At 37.2% G+C, this 15,440-nt stretch overlaps 1 protein-coding gene across 1 annotated transcript; it reads right to left on the bottom strand.

The window, feature by feature from the left end:
- Positions 1–135: 135 nt before the first annotated feature.
- Positions 136–13,981, bottom strand: PPID (peptidylprolyl isomerase D). The gene is made up of 10 exons (XM_012783593.2): positions 13,779–13,981; positions 11,506–11,646; positions 9,325–9,431; positions 6,704–6,892; positions 5,701–5,823; positions 5,441–5,547; positions 3,268–3,409; positions 1,674–1,760; positions 1,539–1,581; positions 136–801 (listed from the first exon to the last, which is right to left on the bottom strand). The coding sequence occupies exons 1-10, from the start codon at positions 13,861–13,863 to the stop codon at positions 713–715; spliced, it is 1,113 nt and encodes a 370-aa protein (XP_012639047.1). The 5' UTR covers positions 13,864–13,981; the 3' UTR covers positions 136–712.
- Between the last annotated feature and the right edge of the window lie 1,459 nt (positions 13,982–15,440).

Raw genomic sequence — 15,440 nt, 5'->3', positions numbered from 1 at the left:
AGCATCTACTTATCTCTTCAGTTCTTCAGAAATTCAGTACCAACAGCAAAATGCACTGTTGGACTTTATTATATACTTGCCAAATTTAAGTCTTAAGTGTAAATATGAACATATACTCTAGACCAGAGGTCAGTATTCAGCTCACCATGTATTACTAATAAAGTTTTATTGAAACACAGCCATACCCATTGTTTACACATTATCTATGGCTAAATTTGAGTTACAACTGCAGACTTGAGTAGTTGTGACAGACTACATGGTCCACAAAGCCTAAAAATTTGTACTATCTGGCCCTTTGCAGAAAAGGTCTGCCCACCCCTGAACAAGTATATATATATTATATGCAAGTATAAAACACCAGCACAAACTAACCATAGATGCATCAAAGAATTGAGGGAAACAATACACATACATAAACTTAAGTTTTCATCTATTTATTCAACATGTATCTTTAGGAGTTTAAAAACAGACTAAATACCATTATTCTTTGTAAATAATGCACATAACCATTTTTTTAAAAAACCAACTTCAATGTATTGAAACACTTTAATTAACAGCAAACCCCCATCAGTACTTCTAAATTGTAAACAATGGGGAACTGAGGTGTCAAAGGAAACACATTAGGGATCATATATAATAGACAAAAACCCTTACATTTCCTTATTGCCTTTATACAATCAACACATAGTATTTAGGCAAAACTGAATCCTTATTAAGCAAACATTTTTGCATATACTGCCTTCTCTTTATCTTTCTGTGCCTTTATCTTCTGTTTGACTTTCAGCAACTCTGCCTGGATAGCTGAAAAATATGCGATACGAGTTATTTCTCAAAACATCCAAAAAATAAGATAACCAACAAACTTTTAATGATAGTTAACTCCCCCTTGATAAAACTTTTCTCCTCCATAAAGTAACTGAGCCCCAGTAACAGAAAAGTCTGTTCTAAGAATAATATGAACACAAAAATCATAAAGTACAATTTTAGAAGACTGTTAACTGAAAGAACTCAATTATATAACGCTCTGCCTTCTTCATTAGAGAGGAAAGTAATGGCCTCCCTTGTTTCATTTTACCAGTAAGGTATCTTTTAGTGCTGAACTTTTTTTTCCCCAAGCCATGAAATGAAGTTTACTGAGGAAGGACAAAATAGTTTTAGAGCAAGAGTAAGATATGCTTCACCACAGAATGGTGAACAGACCAGACCCCTGTGTCTTAACAAAAGGGCCTAGTGCTGAGCTTTCAATTAGAATTACCGTAATAGGAATTGGATCTCAAATGATATGATAAATACAAACAGTATTCAGATATGTGAAAAACCAGTATATCTTGAGAGTGCCAAGAATGTAAGCTCTTTGAGGGCAGGGACCTTGACTGTCTTGTTCATTGCTATATGATCAATGCCAGGGAGATATTTATTTGTTCAGCAGATATTACAGAATACCTGTTAATATCCTTGATATCTGCAAAGGAAACAATGGTTCACAATAAATTTTTAGACAACAAAATGAACTTTCACTATAAAAACTGCCAACTTACCTTTATCTTCTGGTGCTATCTCCTGAGCTTTCTTAAGATCAGCCTTCAATGGGAAAAAACATAAGAAAAATTGGGTGTGTGATTTATAAGGTGGTTGTCTATTTTAAAAAATTAAACATTTAGAACAGAATTTACCAATGCTTGATCATATTCTTTTAATCCTTGCCATCCTTGAGCTCTGCGGTACAGAGCTTTGGTATTTGATGGGTCTATTTCAAGGGCCTACAAAAAAATTATAAAGTTAATATTATATTTAAGTATTAAATGTACATGCCAAATCTCAATTTATTGCCTGTCAACTCCAAATCTACCCTTCACTGCTCTGTGAAAATGGGGCTGGAACCTGTAAATAGCTCTGTTCTGCCAGCAGCCACTATGTTTTGTCAGTAGAGGGCACTAAACATACATCAAGGAGAAAGATGTTTCTCTTCCAGTGCTCCTCTCAGCACTATGCTTTCTATCTCCTGATTGTACCCTAATACATTTATATGAGAAAACCATTTTGAATAGAAGTAATACAAGTTTACATATACTCTTTTACTTGAAATCTAGGGGTTTTGTTAGGAATATGAACAACTTTTAATTACTTTTAAAAGACTATGTTTCAGGTCTGTCCCCTGAAACAAACATTTTAAAAATAATAATTTTGTTAATGTAACATCTTTTAAAGGCCCATACTCTGGTTTTTACTGAAGTGGATATATTATCTGCCTCACAAAAGTCAAAAAGATCCAGAGTGAAGACCAATCTTTTCTTTTGGCAAGTTTTTTGCTGTTATATGCTCCCTTCTAAATATATTCTTATGGCTTATTCCACCTATCCTACCACATTAGGATCTCATGTTAGTTCTACTTGCTCTGAGCATAGCTGATCTAGGTACATAGCTTAACATGCAAAATACATAAAATGTTTAGTTTGGAAAATTTTTCAAACACACTATAAAATAGGGAAAAGAGTCACAACTGCTCTATTTGAGGAAAGTAATGCCACCTTTCCACCAGGTATGTTAGCATGCTTGGATGGCCCTCATAAATACAGAACACCTTTCTGCTTGTTCCAATAGGACCCATTCTCCCTATGTAAGTCCTAATGACCCTAAAGTAAAATTGACCCCCTGCCATCCCAAATCTATTAAGCTTCTTGACAGCATAGACCTGTCTTTTAATTAAAATAACTAGTCTCTATTAGGTGCTTAAAATGTGCCTCACATTTTACTGTCTTACATTATTTTACATAATCTTTTATAACCACTCCATGAGGTATAGGTATTATTTATTTCTATTTTACAGATAAAGAAATTAAGACTGTAAAATTAGGAATTGACCCAAACCACAAAGCTAGAGAGTGGCAGAGACCTAAAAAAAAAAAAACAAAAAACTATCTTTGACTCTACAACCCACATTCTTAATCATTCCTGGTTTTGTCTTCCAATGCCTAGCATACAATAGGTGGTCTTAAATGAATAAATGAGCTGATATATATGATTTGGGGGAGAAAAGGCAAGTATCTTCATAGATATTACCTGATACAGTGTTAAAAGCAATATGAATAAACTGAAAAAACTAAAAGTCCAAAATATTTAGAGACAAGATGTCTTTACATTATGTTTTATCAAGCTTCATTAGGTCCTATATAATAAGATATATTAAAGTATATAAAAATTGCTTTTATGCAAGTTGATATGTCATAATCCAATTCCTTCAAAAAGTTCAAGATCAAACAGACTTACCTCCAAACAACTGTCAATTGCTCCCTGCCAATTTGACAACTTCAGTTTACAAGCACCAATATTCAGTACACAGCTTAAAGCTATGGGTTGCAGCTTAGATATATCTCCTTTCTCAGTAACAGCCTTTGAACCATCCACATATCTGGAGAACCATTAATAAAAGCAGTATGTAATGCCATATAGACAAGACTTACTCTTCTCCAACTGTCATTTCTGATATAAAAATCTCATCAAATGCTAATATTAATACTCTTAATGATCATAATCCCTTTATTTTTCTTTAGTTTTTTTTTTTATTTGCTTCAACTTTTTCCCAAAGTATTTAAAGAGACCAATTTAAGAACAATTCCCAAATCTAATTATGCACCAGTAATACTTTTCTGTTTTTGAAACTCAGGTTCCCATTATGTATTTTCCAATGTCATTATGTTTGGAACCAGTATTCCCATAATGGGTGAAGGGAATTAAATGGGGAAAGCTTAAGAAGAATCCTTTAGTGTTGATTTTAAATTTAAATTGTCCATTGAAAAGGACCCAGAAACAGCACACCTGGCTCGTAGTCATTTCCTTTCTCTGAAAGAAATCAGAGTTCCTTAGAGAAAATGCTGATACCAGATGTGAAAACAAGGTAAGTGTAAGATGAGCATAGAATACCTTGTGTAAGAAAGCAAGCAAGTGTTCACAAACTAGTAAGAAAGGGGGGACTGCCACTGAATAAATTTGGAACCCTTTGGATATCAAGAATGATGGTAATAGTATATTAACAAATTGAATTGAAAAATATCCCTGGGTCTATAATGACACTAAAAAATGGGGGGAGGGTGGCTCTTGCAAAGAGAAGAATGCCAGCTAATAAATATAGAATGATAAAATAAGAAATCACAGTTCTGCAACCATCAGTGTAATAATTCAGGCAAGGATCTTCAATGATCCCCCATCTCTTCAATGGTAAGCCATTGCATGAAAGTTTATTAAGATCTGGACACTAACACACTCAATCTCACAGTACCACCTCACAGACTACTTATTATTTATAAAGGGGGAAAAGGTACTTTTATAACATATACTTCTGGCTGACACCACTCTAGCCAAATGCCCAAACTCAAAACAGGCCAAATTGACATGTGCCTTCAGGATATATAATAGAACAGTATGACCTGCCTAAGTCCTCTGGCCAAAATATTTCTGAAACTAATCTTAAGGAAACAATCAAACACATATGGATGGTAGTCTATAACACAATTGACTTGGATTCCACAAAAAATACAAATGAATAAAAATCTAGGGGAGGTAGGGACCATTAACAATTAGAAGTAACTAAGAGACATTACATTCAAATATTATACAAAGCAGGATCTTAATTTGGACACTGGATTAAAAACAAAAAAATTGAAAGGCCGGGCGCTGTGGCTCACGCCTGTAATCCTAGCTCTTGGGAGGCCAAGGCGGGCGGATTGCTCAAGGTCAGGAGTTCGAAACCAGCCTGAGCAAGAGCGAGACCCCGTCTCTACTATAAATAGAAAGAAATTAATTGGCCAACTGATATATATATAAAAAATTAGCCAGGCATGGTGGCGCATGCCTGTAGTCCCAGCTACCTGGGAGGCTGAGGCAGAAGGATCACTCGAGCCCAGGAGTTTGAGGTTGCTGTGAGCTAGGCTGACGCCATGGCACTCACTCTAGCCTGGGCAACAGAATGAGACTCTGTCTCAAAAAAAAAAAAAAAAAAAAAAAAGACAAAAACAAAAAAATTGAAACGGGGAAACCTGTACATAGATAACATTAGATTATTATGTATCAATATTATTTTGGGGGTATTTTAATGGTATTGCAGTTATGTAGAATGTCCTTGTTTCTTAGGAGATATGTGCTGAAATATTTAGGGGTAAAGTATCATGGTATTTGCAACCTCCTTTCAAAATTTTTCTGCAAAAACAAAAATAGCAAAAGTCAAAAATTGGTGAATGTAGGTAAAGGTATATGAGAAATTATGTACCATTCTTTCAACTTTTCTGTATTTTGAAATTTTTCAAAATAAGCTAGGGGCAACAAAAAAAATGCAACTATTTCAACACACCTAGTTATTCCCTAAGTAATGAGCAATTCTGAATTTCAGCTTATAATAAAATTTATTAAGTTCTTAAAAGTAACTTATTAAAAATATTTTTATTACCTTAAAACTTTTGTATATTTTTTAATGGCCATCTCCCAGTTCTGGGACTTGAAACAATTATTTCCAATATTTTTTAAGTCTTCTGTTATTAATAAAATTTTATCTACCTGTATAAAAAATACAAATGTTGGATTTTAGTAAGTAATGGTGGTTTAAGGCTAGGTCTATCATGACAGACTGACACAAAACCTCAAACTTTTAGTACTAAGTATTTTTATTTATTAAAGTAATTAAAGTTTGACTAATCTGAAAGTACTCACATCTTTTAAATCAATATCCGCATCCTCAGGGAAATCTGGATGACTGTCGCCAGAACCATCTTTTGGGACTAGTCCCCAATCATCCCCTTCCTTCAATTCTCCACATTCTGCAATAACGCACAACTGTAAAAATAACCCTAAATTGTTGAAGTGCACTACCATGTTAGGGACAGCTTAAAAATTATCTCGGTTTTAAAAGCTGTATGGCTGGAACTCATGTGCAATACTGTCCAATTCAGATTTATGTTAGGAGGCTATCTGTTAAAATTATAATAATGCTCTTTATAGACATTCCAACTAATGTATCACTATTTACATAAGTATTTTATTGCTATTCAGGAGCTCAGTAAACACTAAATTGGCAATTTTATCATTCTTTGTGTAATTATCTCTGGTGTAGCATGAGCTTTCAGTTTACTACTATTCTCTTCATACACTGAGTGACAGCCTACCTCCTACAGGTAACTGAGTTTCCAATTCCCGCTCACAACCCTGTCACTTACATTAGATAGTATTACAGTCATTTTGACTCAGACATTTAAAACACAAGGATCTTAAGAGATAATCTAGTCTTAGTCCTTAAGCAATTTAGATTACTGAAGAATGAAGAAACAAGTCCAGAAAAGTAACAATATCAAGGCCAAACCTCTATTAATGGCACAATCCAGGTAAGATTTTAGGTTTACTGTCCTTTTTCTTCTATGTACTAGTATATATACTGACTCAAAAAATTTTGCAAGTCTAGGAAGACTTAAGTAATCTAGCAAAGACCACCAACATGGAAGTTGAAATAATAATAAAAATTGCCTTTTTTAAAACTACCCTAGTTATCTTTCCCATTGTAGAAAACAGTTAAAAAGTGGCAGATCTAAGCTCCCATATCAAAAGCTACTCCAATATTTTTCCAATTTTTCTAGCCCATAATCGCCCAATCCTTTTATTTAAATTACTTTAAGATAGCAACTAAGACAATAAGTGTATTTCACTGTAACTTTTTACTTACTTTGGCAGGTTTTTCACCTTTCACTTCTACATTTTCCAGTATCCTTGCCACACCTATTCCTTTAATTACTTGGCCAAACACCACATGTTTCCCATCCAAATGAGGAGTTGGAACTGTTGTGATAAAGAACTGAGAACCATTTGTATTTCGGCCTGCATTTGCCATGCTCAATAAACCCTCTCGATCATGCTGTAGAAATAAAATCATTAAAAAAAAAATCAAGGTTAGAGGTATTAGTTTGAACTGTTCTTTTACTGACCCATTCACATAAAACTGGTATGCACAGACCTATCTAGATCAAACTTTGCTTTTTTCACTTTTAAGATTTTTTAATTACATTTTACTTTGTATAAATCACAACATTTGGCCAGACATAACAGCTCACACCTGTAATCCCAGCACTTTGGAAGGCTGAGGTGAGAGGATTGCTTGAGCCTAAGAGTTCAAGACCAACCTGGGCTGTTGTAAGACTTCCATCTCTACAAAAAATAAAATTAGCCAGGTGTGGTGGCATGTGCACATAGTCCAGCTACTTAGGAGGCTGAGGCAGGAGGACTGCTGAGCTCAGGAAGTTTAAGGATGCACTGAATTATGATCCTGCCACCACACTCCAGCCTGAGCAACAGATCAAGACCCTGTCTCTTAAAAAAAAAATGTAGCCTTTAATTCACAAAACATGGGGTACTTAATCATTTTTTAAACTTTTAAGAAAAGCTCGTGAAACCAAATAAGATAATAGAAATAGTGGAGGGGGTAGCTGTTTCTAAATTGGCCATCTCGGGAAGATGCTTATAAGTTGTCTATAAGATGCAGCATTAAGAAAATCTAGTAATATATTTTGCCCTTTTTATGATGGATGCTCTTTTTTCTGAGAAGATCTGAACAGTCTTCCCACATTCATAAATGTGGCCCAACATTATAAGTCTTCCTTTACATATCAATAAACTGGGAACAGTAATCCAATATTGAATTTATTTACTTATTTTTTGAGACAGGGTCTTACTCTGTTGCCCAGACTAGAGTACAGTGTTGTCGTCGTAGCTCACTGCAACCTCAAACTCCTGGCCTCAAGCGATCCTCCAGGCTCAGACACCTCAAAAAAGTGCCAGGATTATAGGCATGAGCCACCGCACTTGGCCTTGGGATGCTGAGTATAGACAAGACATTGTTAGGTATTTTCCTAATATCAAAAGAATCCAAATCTCACGGCTTTCATCTCAGGTGAATCACCTCTTCAGAGAGTGCTCAAAATGCTGCATACATCTTGAAACCAAAATTCTACCTTGGCATCATCATCTTCTTCTTCTTCTTCTGTAAAACCCAATTTCTTCAACTTTTCACTTTATGTCTTAGGCTTTCTAATGTATTCTTTGTTGATGCATGCATTATAACACTCATGGTATATGTCATATCTCAACTCATTCTACCTAAATGTCTTTTACCCCTTCAATCTAAATCAAATTCACCTCTCAAAGCCACCGAGTTTGTGGAAGAACTGTGTCCTTTCTTTAGATACCCCTACACTTTCTTTTTATCAATGTGATTGTCATGTAATCTTAGTTTCAACCTTCTGGTAGCTTCCTTTGGTTACCACAATATTAACTAAGATATTAATTTTGTTTCCTAAGCCTCCCATTGCCTTTGTCTTTCCTCAGCCACACCCCTTCTTCAATCCTGCATCTACACTTCAGTTCCTGCCTAACCAAATTTTAACCACCCTGAAAGTCCCAGTTTGCACAGCCGAAGTACCCATTCCTCCTCAATGTCTTCCCTAATAATTTGGACCACATAATTCACAGAAAGTTTCTCCTATAGTATACACAGAAAGTTATGTACTACCAATGTTATATAAGCAAGGATATTCAATCAATTTAGCACTTATTTGCATTCTGTGATATTACTCAGTTGTCCCATGTGTTTTAATCTTATCTCTTAGTAGGATTATAAATTCCTTGTCATCAACACTTTTCATTTTTATAAACCCTTCAATGCCAGTGACAGTATTGAGCATATAATTGCAGTCAATAAATACTGTTTAAAAGACTGATGTCATTTTCTTTTCAAATTATCCTATTACCTTGATCGTAGTCCTCACTTCCAAAGATAGCACTTTACTTTTGTACTTACATGTTCATCCTCATAACTTGATGATGCAATATACCCCAATTACATCTTGGAACAATAAAGAAGGCACAGGCATCACTAATCTCCATTAGGAGCTTGGACATTAACAATATTCACTAGTTGCAAATCCCCTAATACCTCAGATATTAGTGATAGTTTTGTCAGCTCTTCAAATTCAAATAAAGACACACCTTCTGATAATGAGAATATTTTTCCTGGAAACAATTTTGCCATATGTTGGTAGCCACACTTAAAAACTCATCAGCTTAAGTAAAAAAAAAAAAACAACCTGGATCACACTGAAATAACTCTGATATTCATTACTGGGTGAAAACTTGCCATACTAAAGACCCATATTTACCAATATAATTCCTTTTACAAGAAAAGGAGAACCTAAGCACAGATGAGACTTTTTTGTTGTTGTCTTAATCCAACACATATTTCAGACATAAAATAATCTTTTTATCAGCAATAACATGCATTTTTTTCTACTTCACCTTATAATGGAAATTTTCATCTTCAAATTTTTCACCATAAATACTTTCTCCACCTGTTCCATTCTGATTTGAGAAGTCTCCACCTTGAATCATAAATTTCTTAATAACTACAAACAAGGAAAATGGCTATTAGTGACTGAAACATGGATGACTTCAGCAATATTAACTGATGAGTATGTAATAATTAAGACAACTTCCTAAAACATGACTCTAGTCAAGTCACTCTCCTGTCTTTCTCCACTCATCCCCACAAAACTACACACTCTAAAGGCTTTTCACAATCTGAGTCCAACCTACTTTTACTGCCTGATCTCCCACTAACATTCAAAAGATTAGTTCAAATGGTACCTCCCCTATAAAATTGTCACGAATATCCCAAAGTTGTATCTTGACTCTTTTTTTTTTTTTTTTTTTGAGACAGAGTCTCGCTTTGTTGCCCAGGCTAGAGTGAGTGCCGTGGCGTCAGCCTCGCTCACAGCAACCTCAAACTCCTGGGCTCGAGTGATCCTTCTGCCTCAGCCTCCCAGGTAGCTGGGACTACAGGCATGCGCCACCATGCCCGGCTAATTTTTATATATATATATCAGTTGGCCAATTAATTTCTTTCTATTTATAGTAGAGACGGGGTCTCGCTCTTGCTCAGGCTGGTTTCGAACTCCTGACCTTGAGCAATCCGCCCGCCTCGGCCTCCCAAGAGCTAGGATTACAGGCGTGAGCCACAGCGCCTGGCCTTGTATCTTGACTCTTATACATCATAATGATCTGTCTCTTCCAGCAATCAATGAATTCCTCTTAAGTACGCCAACAGTCCTATTTTTCATCCTTGTAACCATGTGCATGGCTAGGAACATACAAGTTACTCAATTATTCCCTATAGATTTGTTATACCACAACAGAAATACTTCAGCAAATATTACCACTTTGTGTCAAGGTTTACCAAGACTTCTCCCACTTTCTGAGATCCCTAGGGCTCATGAGATATAGCACTTGGTTGTATCACAGTAGCAAGGATACACAGCTGGATGAAAAGAAGACAACACATAGGCAGAGTCTGGAGGAATCCATGTGCAGGCCTCTTTATGCTCTCTCCCTCCCACAAAGGGTCATAGAACACACACTTCCCCCAGCAATGAAAATGCAGCAACACATGTACAATGTTTCTGCCCAGAAGAGGCAATAAGAGACTCAGCACCCAAGGTATTTATTGGGCAGTCTCTGTCAGGTAGGCAGGCACTCTCTTCCTAGCATGTACCAAAATTCCAGACTCCCAAAAGAAGCAAATGTTCAGCATAAATCATGTGTTTGTACAAACAGTCTAGGCATAGTAAATCACCCCTATGATTTAGGAAATAGTTCAGGTGCCAAGACTCCAGCCAAGCGCTACCCTTGAAGACAGACCTTTCTAAGGATAGCAGTCCCAGGCTGGCTATGTTATATATTTTCTGCATACACTTTATTAGCATCTTCTGCTATTTTATTAAACATGAAAGTAAATCAATAGTTTAAATATTTAAAAATCAATGTTAATTTTTTAATAAATCATGTTTTTTTAAAAAAGCAACTACTCATATGATTATAGTTTAACTTATTAGTCTACTTATTAAATAAATATTTATTGAGTACCTATTCAACAACTATACTAGATTCTTAAGACAAAACAGTAAGAACATAGAGTTCCTGAACTCATAGAGACTACAGTCTATTTGGAGGAACCATCAAGTACTAAACAAAGGTATGATTACAAGTGTGATAAGCAGTATAAAACAGCATATTTTAATCACATATCACCAATGTGTCCAAGACATTGAATCTTTAAATCCTCAGCTTTCTTAAACAACCATGCCCAAGAAGTAGGAACAGCTTTTTTGTTACCAAGCAAACTAAGATCAGCTTATCAATCATGGCCACACCCTTCCTTTTTCAATCAAATCTCAGAGTGAAGGAGTTAGAGGACTGGCAAAGCTAGGGTAGTCAATTTCTTACCTCCCTGTAAGTAATTCTCTCTCATAGCCTAGCCTGTATGAAACTAAGCTACTACACCAGATGTCAAAGGGATCTCTTGGAAACTAATAGTACTTTTTAACCTTCGCTCCCTACTTAGTGTTTTCTTCCCTAACTCCTAAGGAACAGGGCTTATTTATCTATATGATGAATAATCAGATTCAGAAAATTCACACATACTTCGATGGAAAGGGCATCCTTTGAAATGGAGAGGTTTCCCAGTTGTAGGTCCAATCCCTTTTTCTCCTGTACACAGTGCACGAAAATTTTCTGCAGTTTTGGGTACAATATCTGCAAACAATTCTAAGACAATCCGACCAGCTAAAAGAAAACGAAATCTTGTCAGTAGGGAAAACAACCAACCAAACAGGCAAATGATAAAAGACAGTTGTATAATTATGGCAAAAGATGGCTCACGAATTACCAAATCCCCTTTTATTGTCTTTTTTTTTTGCAACTTCAAGGACATAGTATGTTGTTATTAACTATAGTCACCATGGTGTACATGAATCTTGAATTTATTCCTCCTTTCTAACTGAAATGTATGAATCCTTTGACCAACAGTTCCCCAGCTCCTGGTACCCATATACTCTCTCTACTTCAAGGTCAACTTTTGTAGAATCCACACATAAATGAAATAATGCAGTATTTGTCTTTCCAGGCCTGGCTTATTTCTATTAACATGATGTACTCCATATCTATCCATGTTGCCAAAAATGACAAGATTTCATTCTTTTTTAAGGCTAATATTCCATTGTGTATAAATAACACATTTTCTTTATCCATTCATCTGCTGATGGATGTTTATCTTGATTCTATTACCTTGGCTATCACAAGTAATGCTGCAATGATCATGGGGGTGCAGATCTCTCTTCCACATACCAACTTAATTTTCTTTGGATATATATACTCAGTAGTGGGATTAGTGGACCTTATTGTCATTTTTCTAATATTCAGATTTAATCTACCTAAAGTTTACTGCCATGTATCTAAATAGATTTGAAACATCAAAGTATCATAACCAATTACCATGTTTCCCCTAAAATAAGACAGGGTCTTATATTTATTTTTCCTCAAGAAGATACCCTAGGGCTTATTTTCAGGGGATGTGTTATTTTCCTCTCAAAGCCTCAGTTTGCAGCACGCACAGGATGGCCGGGAACTGACAGGGGGAGTCAACTTTGTTGGTAGGGCTGCCAGCACCTTGCCAGTCACCTCTGGGATAGTAGCTGTCACGATGGGGCAGATGAGGAGGGCTGCTCATCTTCTTTACCACTCCGCAACTAAATGCATGGGTTGTGCAGATACGCTGCGTAGCCACCCCCATCACTAGGTCTTATTTTCAGGGTAGGGCTTCTATTGCACAAATGTTTAGAAATCCTGCTAGGGCTTATTTTATGGGTAGGTCTTATTTTCTGGGAAATGCGGTACAAAAGCCAGAAGATTAGCACCATAGGAGGGACATCAGGAAGTACAAAAGGTTTTAAACCCTGAGTAATTTCTTCAAGAGGTACTCAGAATCTCCAATCACAAAGTAACCAACAAGAGAAAATTAAATATCCTTTAAAGTGGTCAGGTTGGCCAAGTTTTGCGTAGATTTGTAGCCTTTGTGCTCTAGGAAGTTTCCTAGTGCAGCCTCCAAAGCAAAAGCTGAGAATGTTTCTCCTCTAGAAAGCTCCTAAGACAGGTGAAAATAAACCTACCACTAGTTACAAAACCAACTGAATGGACGAGAAAATGTGTGTGTACTGTACGTGCATTCAAACACACTGCCTGGCCACTAATTCCAACATGTTCCAGAACAAAACTGATTCAATTACAAAGCAACGTGCTCCCTAACTCACCAGGGCGTAGGAACTTCTGAGCTGCTATGTAACCTAGGCAACCACTTTGATAAGTTGAGCTCATTTTCCCAGTGCCAAAACAGAGAATATGTTTGCCTGACTGGACCTCCAAGTTAAGAATCAATAACAAGGAAAACGCAATAAGCAAACAAGTCGCTTTAACTTATAAATAACATGGCAGGTGCTGATATATGTATTTTGTGCGCCAAAACATATGGCGTGCCTGTAGGCTAGCAGCAGCATATCCCAGGAGCCTTCTTAACTGGCCCACTGCAAACATAAAACAATCGTATTTTCATGCTAACTTAGTGGCGCAAAGGTGGCAGGGAAGTGGAACCAGGAGAGACAAACCTAAAGGCCACCACAATTCCAGAACCAGACATTTCTAGAAACTTCTGCATGACCGATGGCATTGGGACAAGGGCGAAGGCTCGACCTAGCCCTGGATGCCCGGGCTCGTTCCAGCGCGCCAGACTAGGCAGCCATCCCCATCCCCCTCCACGATAGCGAGCAGCCCCCGGCCGGAACCGCGCACTTCCCACCCCTCCTGGAGTCCCCGAATCCCGGGCACCTCGGGTCCTTTCTGCGAGCGTCAGACACTCTCCTCACCTCGCTCCCCTCCGATGTCCACGTCAAAGAAGACTCGGGGGTTACTGGGGTTGGAGGGCTTAGCTTGGGGTGAAGGGTGCGACATTTCGACTTGCAGACGCGTTCGGAAGCAGGATCCGGACACCTCGTGGCGGCCCCGCACCTCAAACTCTAGAGCGCCTCTCTCCGGGGGAAGCTGGAGAGGGCGCTGAGTAGCCACTTCCGGCGCGAGGCCCGGGAGCCGCAGCCTGACTTCCGGCACCGCCTCCCCGCGGCGTTTCAACGCGCTTGAGTGGCGCGCGTGCGGCACTCCTCCCGTTGTACCTGTCTTCTCATTCGCTGAAGTTCCCAATTCTTTTTTTTTTCTTTTCACTTACATTTCCTCGTCTTTCCTACCATTGTATCGTAGAGAGCTTTGGAGTCAACTCCATTCCAGCCTTAGTTTTGCCACTAACTGGCGTGTGACTTCTCTGAATTTGCTCTTCGAAAAATGGAAATAAAAATGCTTACCTCGGAAGGTCGTTTGTAAGATCAAAGAGGTAAATCACTCAGCACCATGCCTGACACAAACTGGCAGTTCTTAATCAATAGGAGCCTTATTATTGTCATATTGTTATGATTTTGATCTTCAAGTTACAATATAAGTGATAGACTAACGGCTCCAAAGAGCTGAAGCTGAGAGTCCTGAAGAGGGCACAGTTCTGATTCCTAATAAAACTGTTTTATTATAGTCTACTTTTCCCTTATGTGAATTTGTGTAAAATATTTTACCTATATGTATTTTTTACCTATATATATGAGGAGAACATAGTCTCACTTCTTGATAAAGCCCAGTTTTGGAGAAAAGAAACTTCCCTGCGTAGATGCATTGACCTCTAATTGTGTTGGAGCCCAGAGATTTGGATTCGACCTGAGGCTTACCTTATCAATAAAGCTTAAGGTATCTTTAAATACCATACTGTTTTTTTCCTTATGAGAAAGTAAAGAGACATGGTAGTTGAATGCAGCACTCACAGAGTAGATATCAAAAGCCAGGAGTTTTGTGTGGATTTCCGCAGCCAGAGTGGCCTTTGGAAAGAAAGATCAGTGCTAATTTTCCCCTGTCAGAATTGCCACCAGCTATCCACATAAAGGCTCATGTCCTGATTGCTGCCTGGTCTTAGGATATGTAAAAATTAGAATGGTCATGGTTAAAGAACAACTGGTTCCTACTCTCAACTTGAAGTGGCCTATGATATTATACACTGGACAAAGCATTAAAGTTGATCTGAAAAAAGAAAAAAAATGCAATAGGTTCAAGTTCTGACTACAATATACTAGGAGTATGATCAAAGAACATTCCTTTAATTTCTGTGAACCTGCTTGCTTTTCAGTAAACTGGAAAAAAACAGGGTATGAGAATGGAAAGAGATGATGTGTATTAATTTGCATTGTAAACTCTACAGCATTTGTATACCAAGACTTTTTTTTTAATCGATATGAAAATAAAATGCTATGATATCTGGGTTTGTTTGAAAATAATCCGGGGTCAGGTGAGTGGATAGGGTTATGGCTAAAATAAAATTGGCCATGCAGATGATTGGTGCATGGGGGTTTATTATACTACTCTTCTTATTTTTGCATATTTAAAATTTGTCATAATGAAAAAAATATTTTACAAGATACAAAAGAAATGACTTGTAC

This window comes from Microcebus murinus, chromosome 15 (genome assembly GCF_040939455.1).
Source record: "Microcebus murinus isolate Inina chromosome 15, M.murinus_Inina_mat1.0, whole genome shotgun sequence".
NCBI lineage: Eukaryota > Metazoa > Chordata > Mammalia > Primates > Cheirogaleidae > Microcebus > Microcebus murinus.
This window is presented reverse-complemented; position numbering and strand designations above follow the sequence as displayed.